Source organism: Ursus arctos, unplaced genomic scaffold (assembly GCF_023065955.2).
Source record: "Ursus arctos isolate Adak ecotype North America unplaced genomic scaffold, UrsArc2.0 scaffold_32, whole genome shotgun sequence".
Taxonomy (NCBI): domain Eukaryota; kingdom Metazoa; phylum Chordata; class Mammalia; order Carnivora; family Ursidae; genus Ursus; species Ursus arctos.
Genome location: NW_026623008.1, coordinates 7,354,575 through 7,376,303, shown reverse-complemented (window position 1 = coordinate 7,376,303; position 21,729 = coordinate 7,354,575). Strand labels below are relative to the sequence as shown.

The following is a 21,729-nucleotide window of genomic DNA, read 5'->3' as shown; positions in this document are numbered from 1 at the left end:
CTGCCTTCGGCTCAGGTCATGATCCCGGGGTCCTGGCATCGAGTCCGCTTCGGGCTCCCGGCTCAGAGGGAAGCCTGCTTCTCCCTCTGCCTGCCGCTCCCCCTGCTTGTGCACGCGCTATCTAAACAAAATCTTTAAAAAAAAAACACATGGAACAAAGTCTGAATCCTGGCATCCTGAAAGTCTTGAATTAGAAGTTGAGGCAAGCAGGCCACAGGCTCGACAGCAGCCCTGCTCTGTATTTGGTTTGAAATGAGGCCTTTAAACAAACAGACTTCATTCTTCACGACGCAAACATAGACGCTCTGATCCACGAAAGAACTGCAACAAATTAAAATTAACTTACTAATGAAATCCAGTACAGGTATTTTATCAGAGCAGGTTTGAATGTAACTCTTCTTACAAGTATGTGAACATGAGATCATGTTTGAGACCATGACATCTGTTTTTAAATTGGTTTTCGCCAAAACACAAGGAATAATCATTTTGCTCTTTGAGCACAATCTTAAAAATTAGCTTTTAATATGAGGGAAATATTTTTTAAATTAGATGATTTCTATGAAAAAAACTGAAATAAGATGTTATTCTGGATTCTTAAATATGTTGCCTTTAGCCGTCTTAAATCAAAGGAAGGGAGACAAGGGCGAACTTCCAAGCACATAACAAAGGTGGAAAGAAAGCCCAGTGGGTACACGACAGCAAAAAACACAAAAATCTTAATCAAAAACGTTCACTTTGGGGAGCGCCTGGCTGGCTCAGCTCATGGAACACAGGACTTTTGATCTCAGGGTTGTGAGTTCAAGCCCCAGGCTGGGTGTAGAGATTACTAAAAATAAAATATTTTTTAAATAAATAAAGCTTTTTAAATTACACGGAAAGGAGAAGACAACTGTGTGAAGAAGAAAGATCACGGCTGTTAATACATTTTATTCAGATCCATCCTTAACACTCCTTTGCATGATTGATCGGGGTTGGAATTTTATTTGCAGGAGGAGAAGGTCTTCCAGAAGAAATCCTTGCAGGGTGTCTTCGCCCGCAAGGACCGCAGAGGGGGGGGGACTTCCTGTCGCTTGGCCGCCTCCCCGGCTGCCCCTCCTGTGAAGGGTGCTGCACCCGCCCGGGAGACCCACTGGTACCACCCAGCCAGGAAAGTCAAGAGGCTGTTTTTCTTCATTTCTACCACCTCCTGCAGATGCTTTTAAAAAGAAGCAGAGGACAAAGGAAAGAAAAATAATCAACCATCTGGTTCAGCCAGCATGGAAAGATCCATAATTCCTTCCTCAAAAAAAAAAAAAAAGATGCTTCAGAAGAATAAATCACATTTCCATTTAAAGGATGCAAAAGTTAAAAAATGAAGGGGGGGTAAACAGAAGGAGGAAGGAACCATGAGAGACTATGGACTCTGGGAAACAAACTGAGGGCTTCAGAGGGGAGGTGGGTGGGGGATTAGGACAGGCCGGTGATGGGTACTAAGGAGGGCACGTATTGCATGGAGCACTGGGTGTTATACGCAAATAACGAATCAAGGAACTTTACATCAAAAACTAAAAATGTACTGTATGGTGACTAACATAACATAATAAAAATTAATTTTTAAAAAATCTGAAAAGAAAAAGTTAAAAAATAAAATAAAGGATGAGAAAGTTAAGAGAGCACCTTAATGAAATTGTTCTAGTTAGAGAGGGAAAAGCTAAGAATTTTCAGTCAGGGAAAAAAAACGGCTAGTTTGGCCCATAATCTTGGCTGAGGTCAGGAAATCTATCATTTTCCCTGCCGCCAAGTGCCTGGTCTGACTCCTGAAGGTTCACAAATTACTCTTTGAGACAGATCAGATTGAGACGTGATATTCCCCTCTTTCAAATTCCTTAGAAAGCTTCTAGGAGTAACCTGATGATAAATGACTTGTCTGAAACTCATCTGGTAATTTTAGAGAAAAATCCATTTTTAATGGCCAACTTTATGTACTCTTTCTTGGAACTTTTTCAAAATGGGAAAAAAAGAGAAAAATAAATCACTTCACAAAGTTACGAATTCTCACGACGGAAACTATAATGATGTCAATGAATCTGAGCCAGTGAAGAGTCCCATACCTATAAATTAAGATTCTAGAAGCACGTGTGACTAACGCGGGCCGTCGGCGGCCCCGTGACCGCCCTGCGATAGACTGGCACGATCGCGTAACGTTTCAAAGACTAGCAGATGGAGATCGCTGGCAGGGAGCCCCCCCTTGAGTTTCAGAGCTCTCTGCAGGTTGTTGGGACCACTGAGGGTAAACAAGAACCCGTGGTCTAAAGGGGACATCCCAGGACGGGTGGCAGCTGCGGGGCGCCGCACAAAGGTCAGCCCTGCCTTCTGTCTACAGCCACTCGGCCCTGGAGACGCTGGCGATCCCCAGGCCAGAGAGGCCAAGGAACGAGCCAGCCAGAAAGTGGGCTAGCCTGCGGCCCCGGCACACTACTCACCCGGCTGTCCTGTCCGGCGAGGCCACCCTCCAAGGGCAGGGCGGCGGTGGCCGTGGCCCCCGAGAGCAGCAGCAGGAGCAGGCAGAGGGGCGGCGGCATTCTGCGGGCTGACCAGCACTTCTCTCCGCTGCTCATCTCCGGCAGCCTCGAAATCGCTGTTTTGTGCACTTGGGTCTCGCGGAGGGGAGGGGTGGGGGGCATTTTAATTAAGCTCCACCTGCAGCTGTTTTTTTTGTCTCTGTACCTGTCAAAAGCCTGTACCCCCACTTCCCTCCCTCTCAAGCAGTGCTGCACCTGCCTAAGCCAGCAGCCCACAAAAGCGCTTTTGGATCAGAGTTAACCCCTTCATTAACGCCTCCGACGGTCTCCGAGTTTAGAGCAGATTTGCTTACTTTGGAGGACACGTGCGCTCACTCCTGAAGTCCCGCGTCCTCACGGTCACGCCCACAGTCCGCAGAAGCCAGGAGCACAAAGCCAAGCGATTTCACACAATAGAAAATTCGCTGTGCGTGAGGAGCTGAGGCTCTGAAATTCTGCCCGTGTAAGGTCTGATGGACTCCGCCGTGGGCCCAAGAGACAAGGGGGATGAGGGGGGTACAGGGGGGCGCCCCAAGAACCCGCCGGTTCTCACCGAATCGCAGGCAAGGAGGCTAAAAACCGGGGCAAGAGGGCAGGTTTGGGCACGGGGTGATCGGGAAGGAGCCGAGAGCCTGGGGATGCTGGCCCTGGAGGGCCTGGCTACTTCTGACTCAAGGACCTGCACTTGCCCCGCTTTCCCGGGAAGGCCGGAGCGTGGAGGCCTCCTCCGTGCTGCCCCCCAGGGCATCCCCTCCCTGGTCCCAGTTTCAGAATCCCACAAGCAAAGCCGCAGACCCTCTTCATCCAACTGAGACAGCCGGTAAACTGAGTCACTGGCCACAAACCTGCCACTTGGGGCCAGGAGCCACGGCAAGTTCCAAGCAGAAGTAAAGCAACCGAACTGACAGCTCTCTCCAAAAGTGAAGGCTGACCCTTTCAGTTTTCCAATTTCCTGGCTCACACCCCTCCCCCAAGGGCAATTTCCATCTTAAATTCCAGCAGAGGCTTGTAGAGATTCTAGGCAAAATGGGCATGGCCCGAGGAGTCATGGCTCATTACTGCATGTTGCTTCGTCATTTTTTTCTATACGAAAATAATTTTTTAGCCTAAGAAAATTCCTATAAATGGTATTAAAAACTGAGACTTTTTTTTTTTAATTCAGTAGACTCCATGCCCAACATGGGGCTTGAACTCATAGCCCTGAGATCAAGGGTCCCTTCCTCTACCAACTGAGCCTGCCAGGGGCCTCCAAAAAGGAGAGTCTCACAAATGAAAATTGACAGCAGCTCAGCCAGCTTCTTATACCCTTAGTATATTTTGCAGATTTTACTGGACGGACTCCTCAGACACTCTGAGCACCCAGAGCTTACACTGAACTACAAAGGACCCACGCCAGCAGGGCTGTGAGAGCCTGCCTAGCCAGGGGGCAAGACTCAGTGCCTAGGAATGGAAGCACATCTCCAGGGCAACCAGGGCGCTGGGAGTGGGCCAAGGAGGGCCGGGTGCCGCGGGTGGAGGAAGGCCACGCGCCCTCTTATTACTGGCTGCTTTCGAGCAGGCGGCCACCCGTCTGGTACTTCAAGGCAAGGGCTGAAGACTAAAACCCTGGCTTTGCTCCTGGCCTCTCTGTGGCTGTTTTCTCATCTGTAAAATGGGGATAAAAGAAAAAATTGGACCTACTGCCCCCATCAGAGAGCTGTTGTGAGGACTGAAGAGGGTCCCGTAAAGCACCCGGCCCACGTGGAGCTCACAGCAGGCACGCACGTCCAGCAACGCTAAGACGACATCCTCAATCCTTCTCCTTGCTCCCCAGGGTACAGAGAAGAGCCGCGCACCACAACACGTGGGGGCCCCCCAACAGGGGCCATGCAACCCAAGGGCTCCCACTTATTCCACCAGCACATCTTACACGCCAGGGTCCAAGTATCTCGGGGTGCTTCCCGCGAGCGCCGCACTGCACAAGGCACCAGCGATCACGTACTCCAGCCTAGAGCCTGCCCTCTGGGAGCTGATAACCTAAGGTCTTAGGCAAGAACGTGTTCCTGAAAAGACATCAAATGGGAACTTTCGATTAAAAGGAACTCAGTCCTGAATTATTTTGAAAAACAAAGAGTGCTCCTTCTAAAGGTCCAAATGGAACCAAGAGAGAGGTTAGAGGGTGGAAGACTTTTCTCTAAGTACAGAAGAAACCGAACAGTGAGAGTCCCGTCACCGGACGGACTCTGTCCCTGGAGAACGCTGCACGAGTTCCTAGGTGGTGGGGAGCCTGGACTAAACGACCCCTAGGGGCTCTTCAGAAATTCAACAATTCGGTAAAGAAAGAAGCATGTCCCGATGCAGCCTTTCTGGGACATCCAGGTTTTGAAGTATCCGCTGTGTGCGAGCCAGTACACACCTTTCCAGGGCATTCCAGCTGCTGCTGCGTGCGGAGAGGGATGCTTTCCAGCTCCCTGGCTCCGGTTAATTTCGGTAGTAACACATTACCACGGGCCCTTTATTTCAAGCACTTCGAGGAACCACTGTGACAAGAAGATGACAAATACTACAAACGTTAAGTTGCCCCCGTCTATGTGACCAGGACACATTCCTTCCAAAGACACCCGCTTCTTTATTTGGTTCGTCATCTGGTAAAGGTTAATAGGTTCAAGTTTAGAGGAGCTTCCAGGACTCTGAGGAAGCCAGCCCACAAACAGGGCCCTCCAGAGGTCCTTTCTGCCATCTGTCGCCAAAGATGGACTCGCACAGGATGACCGACATCACTGCGGATTCTCCAGAGTGAGCGAAGCGCCCCCGGAGCATGCAGTGGGGAAGAGGCAGCTCCCAGAACCCAGGAGATGGAGTCAGCTCCTCCTCACCGTCCGACCGCTCCTGTCACAAGCCCTGAAACACGTGTCGTAAGCCTGCTCACCGGAAGTATAAACAGGGCACGTGGGTGGCTCAGTTGAAGTGTCTGCCTTCGGCTCAGGTCATGATCCCAGGCTCCTGGGATCAAGTCCCACACTGGGCTCCCTGCTCCGAGCGGAGTCTGCTTCTCCCTCTCTTCCCCGCTCACGCTCTATCTCTGTCCCTCTCAAATAAATGAAATCTTTTAAAAAATAAAGTATAAACACATCGTACATAAATATGCAAATACACCCAAAGATTACATGAACATCAAGTCGAGTTTCTGATTTGGCTAGAAAACTCCACATCAAATACCCAGGCCAGGGACAGGGGGCCTCTCCGGCCCTGGAACCAGACTGGACACCGTGGCGCACACGGAGTTCGCCACTTCCAATCCCATGTGTGCCGAGTTTGGAGAGCTACGGAAATCCATAAAAACAAGACCCACGGCAACAGTCCTCCCCATTTCCTCTTCCTGTCACATACGCCCTATGTCGCTCATGAGAACACAAAGCTACGGAAAGTCACACCGCCACTAGAGTCGCAGGACCCGGAAGCAAATCCGCGTCTGGCAACCTGCGGCAAGTCCACGGCGGCCAGGGTCCAACCTCGCCTGACGTGGACTTACAGAGCTTACCCGAAAAGGAAGGTGCTCACACAGGGGTCTCGGCAGGAAGGGACTGTCAGGACAGAAGCTTTAGGATTCCCTTTTCTTACCTGACGTGACACATGGATGTCACAGTCACTTTCTGAGGTGAAAGGAGGAGGCATCTGCAGACCCTAAGACTGTGAAGCTTGATTTCAGAGCTTTCCCGTGACCAGCTTATCATGGCCCCTCGAGAGCCACACTGTGGGGTGTCTTTTGCTGATCGGTATCCGTTCTACCCAGAACCCCTGTCCTGTTCTCTCTCACCCCCTCTTTAGTCAGCACCCCCAGGGTGAATACCATCTCGACTGGTCAGCAGACCTGGGCAGCGCACAGACCTCTTCAAGCCTCGGTCTGCACATCAGTAAAACGGGGAGAATCAGATCCGCCCCATAAGGCTGGGAGGACGCACTGAGGTCCTATATGGAGCCCTGGGGCAGCCTGGCACAGAGAGGGCTCCCAAATGCAGTGCCGTCCCTTATGCCTCCTGCCCCAGCCGGGAAAGTCATGTCCTGGGCCCCCCAACACCCCACAGAGAAGACAGCAGGACTAGAAGCTCCAGGCCTCACAGACCGAGCCAGGGCACCACACACAGGAGTGTTTGGGAAGAGAGCGGGTTTTCCTCTCAAGCAAAACCTCTGCCCCACAGAACCATAGTTAAATTACAAAATAGCCAAAGAAAAGTTGCATAAACTGTGTTTCTGGAGAAAATCACCTTCAGAAAGTAAAACGGACATGCACCTGCGAGCACCACACTACCTTGTGGTCACACATGATACAGGTTTAAAAACCGCACTGGAGATCGAAAGAGCTTTGTTCATCTTTCAGGGACTGTCAGCCCGAAGAACCACGTAGAAGAATGAAGAGATAACGAAGATGTTTCCTTGAAAAGTCGGCCACATCTCCTTGCTGACACAACCTTAGTAATGGCAACAGATACCGTTTCCAAGCCCTGCCCCCAGACTCCTGTGTTAGCGCAGGGGACACGCGGAGCGTTTGCGCGAGCGTCTCGGGCTCTCTGACACGAGCTTTTGCAGCCAATGACTCGGAGAACACAGCCCAGCAAGCCTTTTAGCCTTTTTATTTTACTCTCTACTGATCCCTTCGAAAACCCCTCTGTGGCAGCGGGGCTCCCGGCCGCCCTCCCCGCTCAAGGCTGCTTCTGCCGGTGGCGACAGAGTCAAGAACCGTCCTTTCCGGCCGCTGCAGCCTCTGCCGGTGCCACTGATTTTGTGTTGTCATCCTCTAGCTTCTTCTTCTTCTTTGCTTTTTGTTCTGTGTTAAACTGAGTGAGCTCTTCATTTTTCTCTGAGATGTATTTTAGCTACCAAAAAAAAAATTAAAGAATCACATTTTTACCTGGTTGCGAAGCCACTCTACAAACCTGGGGCAGCAGAGGGGAATCTAAGCCCCTCCTAACCACTCCCCCCCTAGGAATTTGGGTGGAAAAGCCTGGTTACGTTCCTGAGAGTGAAACAGATCTTCCAATTTTTCCTGGAAGAAGCAACCATCTACAAAAATCAACCGACTGCTGCCCACACTCCTACCCAACAGGCAGGAGTTTCTTGAGTAATCAAGAGTTCAACTGTGGAGCGTGCACAAGACAAGCCAGGCCTCAATATACCCCACCAAGCACCAGCACAATGAACGCCCCCCGAAATGTATCCAACTAACATCGCTGAGCAGCGACGATGCACCGGGTCCTAGGGACACAGGGTAAATAATGCAGGTCCCTGCCGTCGGGGAGGATTTTATCAAACGCATAAATTTAGCTGCAACTCTGTCATGAAAAAAAAAATTAAGAGCCCCAAATAAACACACGATTGGGAAGTAAACGAATGTGCAATAAGCAGGTAACTTCCCAGTTAATGTTCTAAGATGACTGGCACTGCCCATTCCTTTGCAAAAGGAAGAAAGGGCTCACCGCAGCCAGCCAGCTCCCAGCCATGACCCGCACAGAACGGATGGGGAGAGAGAAGTGTCTCCCCCGCGGATACACAGCACCGCCAGCCACCTTAGCTGTTTCCTTAGCAATCACACCATCTTTAACCTTGACTTCGACTTTGGAGGGAGGGTATTAGAAGAGGAGGGGGAAAAGGGAGCCCAGTGGAAGCGGTGCTAGAGCCTGGCCTAGACGGTTTGCTTTCGGCCACCCGCCCGAGTGCTCCGTGTTCAGCTCTGCGAAGTTCCTAACTCCGGCGGCCTCCCCTGTAAAATCGGGCTAATCAATCATGTTATGAAAAACCCTCGGAGGCAGGCTGTGAGGTTTGAAATAATACACGTAAAATAATAACTATAAAAGCCCCCCGTAAACTGTCAAGTGCTATACAAACTCCTTCAGCAACTATGTACTGAGCACCTGCTGTATGCCAGGCCGTATTTTAGGCAGGGCAGATGAAGCAGAGATGAGACAAAGGTCCCCGTCCTGGTGGAGCTCACAGGATGAGGGACAGAAAGTGTTCTCACTGCTAGGATTAGACAAGGTCAGAAAACCTCACAGATGCCCTGCGTCTGCCCCGGGCCATGGCCACGAGGCAGGGATGACCACAGCATCACCTGTAAAATGAGGGCGTGGTCAAGATGACTTCTAGATTTCTTTGGAAAGACAGAAAACGTGCTCCGTTTTCTGCCCATCCCAGCCGTGCAGACACTCCTTCCATACCTGGCCCATGAGAGCTGTGCACACAGCAACACAACTCTCCCCACACGCTCCAGCCAGTGGCCTGTCTCTGACACCACGCTGTAAATGAAACTCAGGGCCAAAGTTTTGAGATGTTACGAAAAAGGCAAATTATGAAATCCAGAGAGTGCTGATTAGAAAATTTCAAATTGGCTTAGCGAGATTCATCATGATGAAAGAGAGACTATAAATTGTGGGCAGGTCTGAATGGTTCAACCATCTCTCGTTTTTAATGCAAGGTGCCCTGGGGAATCGCTTCATGGCTGCAAGTGATTAATTGGGAATAATGTATTCTGATGGGAAAGGGGAGTGAGGAAAGAAATTCATCTCTCACCAGTGAATTACTCCTCCTGGCTAAGAGCTTCACATCTTCGGTGTTAATTGTGCTTCTTTTCGCATGTCTGTAGAAAGGGCAGGAACAATTCACCAAAATGTTTAGTATCACTTCAAGTTTTGATGAAACCCAAAAGTTCACGGTCAGACTCCAAACTAGCAAGGATCTCTAAGTAGCCCATCTTTTTAGATTAAATTCATTACGCAACAATGACATAAAAATGAGTGAAGTGACTTCGCCAAGATACTAATTAAATAAAGAGACCAAGGAAAGCAGCAGCCATCTGTCCACCTCCACCGAGGCCACGGGTGCCTGAGCGGGGACTTGCTTAGGCACAACGGTCACAGCGAACACCACAGAAAGAGCACGCAGCCCGTCCGCACACCCCTTTAGTGAAAAGAGAAAATGGCACAATATCTCACACCACAAAGATTGCCTCTGCTTAAACAGATGGGAAGTAGAACAACAAAGATACCAAGATCCCGAAGCTCTTCTCCGAGGGCTACGTTACAGGCAGATGCCCCCCCCCACAAGGAGGTAATGCGCTCCCTCAACAACAGCCGAGCCAGAACAAAGAACATCCATTAAACTGGAGTCTGTGTCTTGCTTACAACCTGGACTCCTATTCTCATTCCAGTCCTCTTATCTTTGCTTTCAAAGGTAATTTTAGGGGCCCCTGGGTGGCTCAGTCGGTTAAGTGTCTGCCTTTGGCTCAGGTCGTGGTCCCAGGGTCCTGGGATGGAACCCCACATCTGGCTCCTTGCTCAGCCGGGAGTCTGCTTCTCCCTCTGCCTGCTGCTCCCCCTGCTTGTGCGCGCTCTCTCTCTCTCCGACACATAAAGAAAAAAAATATTTTAAAAATAAATAAAATAAAAGGTAATTTCAGATAAGCTCTATTCAATAACTTATTGCTCTAATTACACCATTTCTTGCCATTTCTCACTTCCTCCAAAAGTAAGTAGAAACTTTGTACACAGGAGTGAGTAGGCATCTTTGTATCCTTAATAACCAGTAAAGTGGCCAACACACAGTCCTCACCAAATATCTGTTCTGTTAACAATAAAATCACACAGAAATTACACTCCATAATTTGAATTAATTCACACCCTGCTAAATGTGCAGGTGGCATGTGTCGTCTCCTCACGACTGACAGCAACTGCCTGTGCCAACAGTATCCACTGCAGGAGACAACTTCTCATTAGCCATTCGCAAGGGCCAGGAGAGAAGGGGAACAGTCAGAAGGGGAGGTCAGAGCGGCCACAGAGTAGAAGCCGGGCCACAGATGTACCAGGGGGAGGCGGTTAGGTGCCACGGACACAGTGTGGACCTGAGTCACAAGATCGGGCCGCTCTGCCGGTTTTCACATTCTTCGCAAAGTGCCACAAACAGAAGAACAGAAGGAAGCAGCACAGTGACCTGTTCACAGAGTAAGAGGCGATCTGTTCACAAGGCAGCGGTCAGGAAACGGCAAAGCCAAGCCTCTAACTACTCGGCTTGGTATCTGCCCCCTCCGCACCATGTTTTCATGCCAACACGTCCCTAACCGGAGGGGCAGGTATATCGGAGGCTGGCCTCCTCACACCTAAATCAGGCCTCTGACCCCAGAAAACGACTCGAGGGAAAATTACGAAGCCGTTTTTCAAGTAACGCTGTTAGCAACGCAGGTTTTGAAGACTCTTCCCAAAATGTTCCTAGAATCAACTTACTAATATCTGTCTTCTTCAGAACGTTACATCTTTAATATATTAACAATATTAGGTGACTAGAGATTTCAGAGCTAAATTAAAGGAAATTTGCAACTTAAACTGGGAGATGATTTTCCAAAGTTTACAGGTGAATTAGCTCAAATTTAAACACATTTTCTCATAGAAACAATGTTACAAATACTGGTTAGGTTCCCAGCCAGCCTACAAAGACCATTTAATATACAGCTGGCCTGAAACAGTCCTTCAGACTGCTTGTAGGACTCACAGTTCTAGACAGTGGCCTCGGGGAAAACACAAGGCCACAGAATAAACAAAGCTGACCTTCTGGGAATATCAATTTTATTCCGTGAAAAACTTTATTTTTTTTTTTAAGATTTTATTTATTTGAGAGAGAGAGCGCAAGCAAGCCCAAGCAGGGAGGAGGGGCAGAGGTAGAGGGAGAAAGAGACTCCCCCCACTGAGCAGGGAGCCCGACGCAGGACTCGATCCCAGGACCCCGGGATCACAACCTGAGCCGAAGGCAGACGCTTCACCGACTGAGCCACCCAGGTGCCCCGCCCCCAACCCCTACCCCACGATAAACTTTCAAACAGGATTTTTTTTTTTAATGACTGCAAACTGAAGTATTACAAAGATCAGTGTGAAATTAGACAAGGGGGAGTCTTCAAAGTAAATCTGCACTTGTGTTGGCTCGGGGGGCGGGGGGAGCGTGAAGAGCGCCAGAGGACACCCCGGGACACGCGGAAGGGGAGGCATCTCGTCGTCAGTAAGCCTCTGCCTCTCTCAGTTAGACAACAGCAGCTTGGCAGCCTTGACTTGATGATGCCCTTGCCTGGGGAGCTTACAGGCTAAGTGACGCACACAGCAAGCAAGTACCCTCACCCAGCAAGTACCCAGCAAAGGAAACCCAACCTCTTAACGTAATCATAAAACAGACTACCTGAAAGCTCAGTGTATTATGTGCTAAATATTTCCAATTTCGTTCTTATTTCTAGTATCTTTACAGAACCACCTAAAAACATGTGTTGTCTTTCCCACAGCTAACACAGAAATGGCAGGAAAAGTCATGACCGGGGATTTACTGCTGGCGTCCACCAGGGAGAGGCCAGAGAAGCCCATCAGCGCCCTGCACAGGACGGCACAGTCCCCACCACAACCCAGAAGGCGCCGGCCCAGAATGTCCACGGTGCTGAGATGGAGAAACCCGGCTCGATGTTGATAAGCTTCACGTTCAAATCAAATAATCGTGGGCTTACATATTTACATTTTTGTGCCATCCTTTGTAATAAAAAGAAGTTGTATTTTCCGAAAAAAGGAAAGACGTGGCAAGAGGGGTGACAAATGTTATTTCGCACGAGGCGCGGGGGCTTCGGGGGAGTTAATGGGCGCCACGTAAGGAGCCACCACCTCAATTAAGAGTGAAGAAACCACAGGAGCTATTAGTATCCCGTGAGACGACCCTACCCTTCGGCCAAGCTGGCGATGCTAAGCGGTTTTTAGGGATTCATATACACGGGGACAGGACAGATGTAGAGTCCGCCCTCTGAGAACCTATGGCTCTAACTCATCCAAAGCACTCACCGAGCCACAAAGAGCTAGCGGCGGCGAGGTGAAAAGCTCGGGTGCGGAGCGGCTGGCACCGACTCGGACGTGCGAGCGGACTGCAAAGCTCTAGCCCTTTCCGGCCTCCGCCATTCAAACTGCTTCGTAAAAGCAATTGGGCGCGATTGTTCTCAATTACCTGAGGTACTAATCGAAGAGATGAGCGTAAATCACCTGTAAGAGCTCGAGCCTCCCCGCTGGAAGCAAGTCACCCGCCTTTCACGGCGCGTGTGCCTCTGGTGACGGACGCTGCGACCCCGAGGCTGAGGGTGCTGGGTGCTGGGTGCTGTCACCGCCCCCACGGCCGCCCACGGTCACCGCCGGGCACGCAGCGCGCACACGCCCTGCACGTTCACAGCCCTCGTGTAGCCGGGAGCCGAGCAGCTCCGCTTCTCTGACAAAAAGTACTCAGAAGATGTCACAAAAGTGCCAAATCAAGTCTGAATGGACGTGATTACAGCAGATGTTATATTCTTGCGGAATCATGACGGCAGAGGAGCCTGCAATAAACCCACCCACCCACGCACACAAAAGCCTAAAGCTCTCCCGAACACACCGCCGGACGGGGAGGAGGCACAGCACGTCGACGCACACAGCATCAGACACGCAACTCTTTACCCACCTTGCGAACATTTCAAGGTCTTTGGCAAAGGTTTCTGAAAGAGAAGAAGATGTGCTTTAGCTATCCTCATGCCAATCTTATCTCAGAAGGAGGGCAAGTGCAACCTCAGTTCCCACAACCCAGTGACTAACACGACAGACCCTTTCTGCGGAGAGAGGATGCACTTCAGGCCGCCCCATCCCCGGACGGGAGCCTTCAGCCTAGGTTGTGTGAGTTATTCATATGGCCTCCCTGTCATAAGTGTGGTAATTGTGGCCACACCTCTCCTTCCATGACACTAGCCCTTAATCTTAAATTTTGCTACAAGTTATGGCTTGAGAGGACATTAATTTCCTTGGACGTCAAGCAGATACCAATGTCACAAGCTCGGCTGTCATAGAAACCATGGCATGGGCGATATAAAAATGTTATAAAGCAACGAGATAAAAATGTAATGTCTAATGTTCCAGGCAGTTTAAAACAGAACAAAATAAAGGGGTTCATGCCCAGTGTTAGGTAATAGAAACAGATGTTTCCATAAAACATCCGAATCTTACAGCTTAGAAATGAAATGTTTCATGAATAGCGCCCTATGGTTATGTTCTCCGCCTGTTGCTAAGACGAGCCATGGTACCCGGCCACACGTTTCTCCTGGGCAAAAACAACTTGGGGGATTTCCACCCACAGAGAGAAAGGCCCCGCTTCGTACCGCACTGCCGGAAGGTCAGCTCTGAGATCGCTGCGATGGTTTGTTTGCTGAATGGAATCTCTCTGTCCGATGCAACTTCCTCGCAGAGACAACCAACAGTGTAGTGGACGGCTGCTTTCAGCCTCTGAAGCAAAAAGTCAAAATACTTCATGGGTGAGGCTGCAAATAAGAGCTTTCCACATCTTCGAAAATTAAGACCAAGGAGAGGGTCTGCTCAGCCTAATTCCTTCAGCACTTTCCACAATGGCTGAGTGACTTTTCAAGTGTACTAATAAATTAATGAGGCCCTCTGGAGTGTGACTTGGAGAAACATTACTTCCTTGTTAATGGTTATGATTTAGGTCAAATAAAGATAAGGAATTACAACGACAGGTCAGCGGGGAGCAAAGTCAGACTTGCACTTGCAAAGTATCTGCATGACTTTAGATAGTCCACAAATGTGTACCCATTCCTACTGAGCAAAGGCACATGCTAGGTGTTTCTGGAACAATGAAAAACCAGACAGGGCTTACTCTAGTGAAATGCAAAAGGATCCCATCCCTCTGCTCTAAGTCACTGGGGCCCCAGGCCTGCACGTGACCAAGGACAAACGCTCGGGACCATGCCGGGAAAGGCCTGTGAGGACACGTCTGACCCTCCTTTGATTTGTTGGCTTGCTAGCCCACCTCACTAGGACCCTCGCTGTTCCTTAGCAACCCTTCTAGATACTGAAGAACATAGCTTTCCCAGGCAGAGAAGCAAAGAAGCAAAACAAAGCCAAGCCAAGATCTCAGCATGCTGTCAACAAACTTACTGCGCCCCTGGGGGTGCTCCTCTATGCTGGAGACAGAACTGAACTGGACAGGGGACAGCTGAACCCCAAACAGCAAGTGTTCACAGCTGAGACAGGATGAGGAGGACCTAGAGAAACACAGCTCCAGGAGCCCAGAGTAGAGGCCAGGCAGACAAGCAAGGGTAATGACCTTTCTTGGTTTCAGATGTCAAAAGACAAGGTAAGTTGAGGCTTGTGGTAGAAGGAGACAAAGGGACCATCGCCCTGGGAAGGGATAAAGAGCCCCCACGGTCATCTTTTTTTAGGTATGTGTGGTGTTGTCATTAGAGGAACAGGACAGGGAGGCTTCTGAACGTTCCACAGATTTTTTTGTCCCTCCTTTTGCCCGCCTCCTGGACCGGGCCAAGTGCCTTCTTCAATGTTGCAGACAACACTGCACTTCGAGGCTCAATCCCTAGATCCCAAATTCCTCAAGGGCAGGACCCTGTCAGTTTTGTTCCCTACTGTCCACCTAGCGCCAAGAACAGCTGCATGAATGAGTGACGGGACCCTCAACTTGCTCACCAAATTCTCAGCCCATCTTTGCAGCCATACTCATTGCTTCAGTAAGCTGAGAATACGAAAATGAGGACAGCCTCAGCTCTCAGGGTTTATCTCCCACTACTTTTGCCATCAGTGGACTCTTCAAAACCATCAATGTCAGGAAAGACAAAAAGGGTGGAGAACTCCCAGGGAAGATCAAAGAGACAGGACTACTAAATGCAAGTTATGACCCTTGACTGGCTCCTGGATGAAAGAAAAAAAGACCAGAAGAAACAGCTTTGGGACACACTGGGGACACGTGCCTATGGACTGAACATCAGGTAATAGGATTTTACCAATACTAAACTTTCTGAGTGTGATACTTGAGGTTATGTACGAAAATACCCGTCTTGTGGCGAGAGGCATACGAAAGTACTAAAACTTAAAGGGAAAGTGTCAAGGTACCTGCAATTAAATCTCAAATGATTCAGGAAAAAAAGAGAGCAAAGGAGTAAATATAGCCAAGTGTTAACAACTGGTGAATCCAGGTGAGGAGCCTATGGCTGCTGAGTGCACTATCCTTGCAGCTTTTTCCTGAAACCTTGCGCTTCCCAAAAGAAAGGGAGGCGGTGGGTAAGCAGCTTCTGAAACGAACCCTGGCAGGAGGACACTCCCGTGCACCGAGCTCACTCCCGGTCTTCACCCTCTTTGAGGTGGCCGCCCTGGTTCTTGCTTTTTACCTCTTCAGGGCGTTCTGGCTCGTTCTCACGACTCCGCCCGGTGCGCTTGTTCCAGGCGCTGCCCGCAACCGCCCTGGGAGGTTCCTACTACTCGGATTCTGCATGCGGGAGAGCTGGGCTGGAGCAGAGCCGCGCGCCGCCCGGGCTGCGGAGCCAGGGCTGAGACCCACGCGGGAAGGAGCCCGCGCGGCATCCGGGCTCGCAGCGCGTCCCCGCGTCTGCAGGGCGGAGCGCGCACCTCACGGCGGCCACGCGCCGGGCCCCGCGCTAAGTGCTTTGCCTGAATCCCCTTCCAGGGCGCACACCCTATTCTCCCGACAGCCCTGTCTGAGAAGGGAGACCGCCGCTCCCAGCCCGAGGTGGCCCCCGGGCGCCAGACTCCGACCCGCGTTACCCTGGAGACCGCCTCCCAGCACCCCCCGCGGCAGGCCAGGCCAGCTGGCGCAGGCGCAGGCGGCCGGAGCGCGCTCTCCGCTCGGGGGGACGCGCCCCGAGAAGCGCCCGGCGGAGGCTTCGAGGCCTTTCCCTCTCCAGAAGCTAGACGCCGTCCTCCCCCAGCCCGGCAGGGACCCGACTTTCCTGTACCTGTCGGTAGGAGAATTGCTGCTGCTCCTCGGCCGCCCTGTCCTCGTCCTCCTCCATCGCAGCAGGGCCGACCCGGGCAGGCGCGCGAGGGCTGAAGGAGGCGGCGGCCGGGAGGAGTCTGTCGTATTTCCCGCCGCGGCGCTGGGCGACGGGCCGCGCGGGGGGACAAAGCGCGAAGCTCCTCGCCGCCGCGCCGCGCGCGCCCTCTGGCGGCCGCTCCGGGAAAGGCCCTTCGCGGTCGGGGGCGGGCACCCCACCGGCTCCCCGGGGCTCAGCGCCTGGCTTGAGGCTCCCACGAGCCCTCCTTGGAAAGAAGGCGTGTGTGCAGGGACAGCGTTGTCGGGCGGCACCCTTCCCTGTAAATTCCGTGTGGCTCTAACCTCCGCAGGCCTTGCAAAAGCCACCCAGTGTCTGTAACTGTGTCACCAACAGTAGTGTTAGGGCATCAGCCTGCAGGAAAGTGCTGGATGACTGTCCCATTCAGCAGCGCAGGCAGTGAGTAGGTGACACAGCGAGGCTCACTCACTCAGCAGCAGTACCAGGGCCCCCAATTAAAAAAATTTTTTAAGCTCTGCCCAACATGGGGCTCGAACTCACACACGCAGAGATGCTTGCTCTTCCAACTGAGCCAGCCAGGCGCTCCAGGGCCCCCAACTTTTTTTTTTTCTTTTAACATTTTAAAAAAAGATTTTATTTATTTATTTATTTATTTATTTATTTATTTATTTATTTTAAAGATTTATTTTATTTAAAGATTTATTTTTAAGATTTTATTGATTTATTGATTTAAAAGAGAGAGATAGGGGGCGCCTGGGTGGCACAGCGGTTAAGCGTCTGCCTTCGGCTCAGGGCGTGATCCCGGCGATCTGGGATCGAGCCCCACATCAGGCTCTTCTGCTATGAGCCTGCTCTCCTCTCCCACTCCCCCTGCTTGTGTTCCCTCTCTGGCTGGCTGTCTCTATCTCTGTCGAATAAATAAATAAAATCTTTAAAAAAAAAAAAAAGAGAGAGAGAGAGACAGAGTGAGCACATGGGCAGAGGGAGAAGGAGAAAGCCGAGTCAGAGCCCCACAGAGCCTGAGCTCGTGACCTGCACCGAAATCAAGAGTCCATGCTCAATGGAGGGAGCCAGCCTGGTGTCCCAGGGCCCCCAGTTTTTTAAAAAGGGCTTTGACTTGCTTATGTATTTTCCAAAGTCTCGCTGCAGTCATCAGGGAGAAAACAACACTCCTTGGACGTCCTCCCACTTAGGGCTTAGGGTTGTGTTCACTTTTGACTGCATAGGGAGGCGAGCGTTGAGAGCTCCGGAGGGTATTCCGAACACCTTCCAGTGCCCTGAAAATCATCGGCCTTTCCTGACTAATCTGAAACTAAGGAAGAAAAGAAGGGTGCTCAACTGAAAGAATCCACAGGCAACCTCCCCTCTTGACACCTCTGTGGAGAAAGGGGTGGGCGGGGGTGAAGGGAGAAATTGTGGGGGCAGAATCCCACAAGGATTTGCTTTTGGCCCCTCACCTGCAACTGTCCCACATCTTTGCTGAATCCTAAGTGGGGGGGTCGAGGAGGCAGAGATTTGACATACAAAGTTATTAGGGGTGATTATTTGTGTAACCTGAAGATTTTATTCTTCAAAATAATCTATAAAGGGTTCTTAGAAACCTGAAGCGCTAACATATTTTAATTGCCAGTTTATAGAATGAGGACATTAAGGGATAGAAGACTTGCAGACCGGTATGAACCGACTAACCTTTTTTTTTTGTTTTAAAAGAAGAGCATATGCATCCATATAGAGATGTGGGATATTTGAAAGGAATAGAAAGAGCTGGAAGGATACATGACAAATACAGTTAACTTCTGAGCAGTGAGTTGAAGAGAAGGCAATAAAGACACTCAGATTTTCACTTAATATATTCCTGTATTCTGCATTTCTTCTTTTTTTTTTTTTAAAGATTTTATTTATTTATTTGACAGAGAGAGAGACATCCAGAGAGAGAGGGAACACAAGCAGGGGGAGTGGGAGAGGAAGAAGCAGGCTTCCAGCAGAGGAGCCTGATGTGGGGCTCGATCCTAGACCGCTGGGATCACGCCCTGAGCCGAAGGCAGATGCTTAACGACTGAGCCACCCAGGCGCCCCTGTATTCTGCATTTCTTAACTAGTGTGTGTGTGTCTTTTACAATTAAAGGGAAGCCCACAGGCCCCTCTTGGTCTTCCTCTTCCACGGAAGTGCCTCCAAGCCTCACAAGTGTGCCGAAGGCCAAAACCCAGAGAAACTCTTTTTGGAGGAATCCGCCTTCTGATCGATTTCCACTGCGTCTGAGATGACAGGTGCCTCTGGCCTCTTTTCCCCACTGCTCCCTGAGAGAGTCCCGGTGTCCCGTCCCCTGGGATGGTTCCCAGTGCCATGCAGGACAGGCCTCTCACGGTATGTCGCTGATATGCAGCCTGTGCCTTGGCAGGCCCAGTTCTGCCCCTCACGCTGCCACTCTCTGGTCTCCAGCAGGAAAGAAGGGAGCCGGCAGGCATGGAGTGGGCTGGGAGCAGGTGGAGAGCTCCAGCTGTAGGCCCAGAACTCGGGTTCGGAGCCCAGCCCCTATCACGAGCTTTGGGAGCCAGGGCAAGCCACAGAAACTCTCCAAGCCCCAGTTCCTGCATTTACAGAGTGGGGGCCCTAGTACTAACATCAGAGAGTGGTTGTGAGGCCAAAATTGCACCTAAGTGCTCAAAAATAGTCACGGTTATCTCCTGGGCAGTTTCTATGCTTTGTACCTTGCATGTTATCTCATTTTAAAGCAGTTGCTTCCCAGGGCGCCTGGGTGGCTCAGTCGGTTAGGCATCTGACTCTTGATTTTGGCTCAGGTCCTGATCTCAGGATCCTGAGACTGAGACCCACATCGGGCTGCGCACTGTGTGGGGAGTCCGCTTGGGATTCTCTCACTCCCTCCCCCTCTGCCACCCCGCCCTCTCTAAAAAAAAATTATATACACATATATATGTGCAAATAAAGCAATGGCTTTATTCTAGTTATTCTAGTGGTCTGCGGAATACCCACGGACTTCAGAGTCTGATAGAGGAAGGTCCAGAGCTGAGGTATTTCGTCACCGAGAATGGATCTGTTTGGAGGGAGGGATTTTGCCCGGTAAGGAACCAGCCACGCCCACTGGCCACTAGATGTCAGCGTTGTGCCACGTTGTGAAATAAGATTGGCCCTGCCGGCAGTGATGCTACCTTCCCCAGGGCTTACTAGCTCCTGGGCTGTTCTAGACGCCTGTTTCATCTCTCAGCTGCCCTCACAGGTAGGTACTGGTACCCCATTTGATATGTGAGGGAACAAGGTCACAGAGGTGAGAGGACTTGGTCCCAGAGCACAGAGATTAACATGCTGGGAAGTGGTGGAGCCCAGATCGGGTTAGCCGCAGCCTGGCTTCCGAGCGCACGCCCTCGGCGTAGGTAAAATGGGGACATTTGCGGGCTTCCTGGATCCTTTTCAGCTGCATTAAAAAGGGGGCCATGACTTAAACTTCAATAACGGTCATCATTTTTTTCCTCTAAAATTGCCCTGTAAAATGCTGATTTTAAACAATCAATCTCCTTTGGCTGTCATGTGGATTCTGTCAGCTCCCGAGGTCAGGACTGCTGCCCTCCCCATGGACACGCCGTCCCTGGCCCAGCGCTCGGCACGTGGCAGGTGCTCCGGAAGCGTGCCGGTGGCCGAGCGGAGGTGTGGATTGTGCACGCGAGCAGGAAGGCGGTGCAGGGGTCGAGTGCAGGGGCTCTGGCGGCCGTGGTCTGGTTACAGTGCGTCAGGGGTAACCAGACCATCCGTGTGCTTGGTTTGTACCCTGGGCGGAGTGACAGTACCTGCTTCAGAGGGCGTGGTGTTGATGGAGTTCACCTCCAACGGCGCCTGGCGCACAGTTATTATTCTATTCCTGTATGTGCCATTTATACAGTGGGAGACACTCAGGAAAACGCCCAAATAGGGCCAGAGGTCCTGACTCCTCCATGTCACAAATGGTCTTTTTCCGGGGAAGCATAGGTGACAGATACCGGCTCGAAAAATCGAGCCAATATCTCCTGACCCACGTGCTCCTCTAGAACGTGGCCCACGCTGCCATCGAGGGGTAGCGTCTCGTCCTCCACCCGTTGAATCTGGGGTGCTTATGACTTGCTTGTAACTGACATAAAGTGGCGGAAATAACGCTGTACGGCGCCCACGGTTCGGTCTTCAAAGGCAACGTCGTGCCTGCTTTGTTACTTGGAACACCCAGCTTGGGAGCCGAGCCCCCGGGGAAGAAGGTCGCCGCGCCGGAGGCTGCCATGCCGTGAGGCAGCCCGAGGCCACACGGCGAGGCCACATCTCAGCCCTAGCTGAGGTCCCCGCAGCCAGCATCGACCACCAGATGAATGAAGCGGACAGACCCCCTCCGAGTGACCGCAGCCACGGAGTGGTCCCGAGCTTTCAAGCCTTTGCTGAGGCCCAGATACTGTGGAACAGAGACAAGCTATGCCCCTGTGCCCTTCCAGCTCCCAAGCCACAGAATTAGGATAAAGATGGTTATTACCTGAGTTTAGGGCAGTTTCCTATACACCGCTCAGCGGTAACTGGAGCAACGTGCAGCGTTCCTGGACTGTGGACATGTTACGTATATACTAATGTACGTGCTAAGAGAAGGACACCTGTCCTGAAGCCCCTCTGCCTCTCCTGAAAGGAGGGGCTCCACGTCGGCGTCGGTGAATGTCTAACACCTGTCAGTCCCCTGCCTGAAGTCCCCTTGCTGAGAAATCCTGTCTGCTCCCATGTCTGATGCATCGGTCTTTACCAACAACCTCTCTGTCCCAAATGAAGCAGAAGCTGTGGCTGAAGCCATTAGTGGGCCTAGGATTTCTGCCCAGAGAGGCCCTTTCCTGGAGTAGCCACCAGTCTGTCCCCGCATGGGCCAGAACCCCTGTGTGCTCACCTCCAGCACGTTCAGAGCTGCTGGCCCGCCACCTGGCACAGGAGCTGGTAAGTGACAGCCAACCCTGCAGAGCTGTCCCTGTGGGGCGGGCACTGATGTCGGCCTCAGAACAGCTCTGTGAGGGAGTCTCACCGCCCCTTCTGTGCAGACGAGAAAGTACACGGGCACAGAGGGGCAGTGATGTGCAGAGCAACGGAGAGGTCACGGCGGGGCTGACCTTCCAGGGGCGAACCGAGGTTTCACTGATCTGTTTTTCAGGTCCGTCCCAGGATGTAAAACTCAAACAGCACGAGCGCCTTTCTAGTAAAAACAGTCACCCCAGCAAGGGCCTCGGCAAAAGACTGTCACTTTCCTTAACAGGACAAACAGCTTCCTCTTATTGTGCCCTCGCTGTGTGCCGGGTGCTGTGCCAAGTACCTGCGTGATCTCACTCATCGCCCCGGTAACCTGG

General features: G+C 51.3%; 1 protein-coding gene across 2 annotated transcripts; it reads right to left on the bottom strand.

Moving 5' to 3' along the window:
- Positions 1-947: 947 nt before the first annotated feature.
- On the bottom strand, positions 948-16,456 carry CENPS (centromere protein S). Of its 2 annotated transcripts, none has more exons than XM_044391498.3 (5): positions 16,321-16,456; positions 13,702-13,825; positions 13,014-13,047; positions 9,084-9,150; positions 948-1,195 (listed from the first exon to the last, which is right to left on the bottom strand). In XM_044391498.3, exons 1-5 carry the CDS (start codon positions 16,375-16,377, stop codon positions 980-982), a joined length of 498 nt encoding a protein of 165 aa, XP_044247433.2. In that variant the 5' UTR covers positions 16,378-16,456; the 3' UTR covers positions 948-979. The 2 variants fall into 2 exon arrangements, with proteins under 2 accessions (XP_044247433.2, XP_048077953.1); XM_048221996.2 differs by lacking the exon at positions 948-1,195 and adding an exon at positions 7,135-7,393 and having other exon boundaries at positions 16,321-16,450.
- Positions 16,457-21,729: the final 5,273 nt, after the last annotated feature.

Excerpts from the sequence above, each read along its gene's own strand:
- CENPS (XM_044391498.3), bottom strand. The coding sequence starts at position 16,377 with ATGGAGGAGGACGAGGACAGGGCGGCCGAGGAGCAGCAGCAATTCTCC. Across the intron at positions 9,151-13,013 it reads GACCTTGAAATGTTCGCAAG|ACATGCGAAAAGAAGCACAA; the intron begins GTGGGTAAAGAG and ends CCCTTTCTACAG. Across the intron at positions 1,196-9,083 it reads CCAGGAGGAGTAATTCACTG|CATCTGCAGGAGGTGGTAGA; the intron begins GTGAGAGATGAA and ends TCTTTTTAAAAG.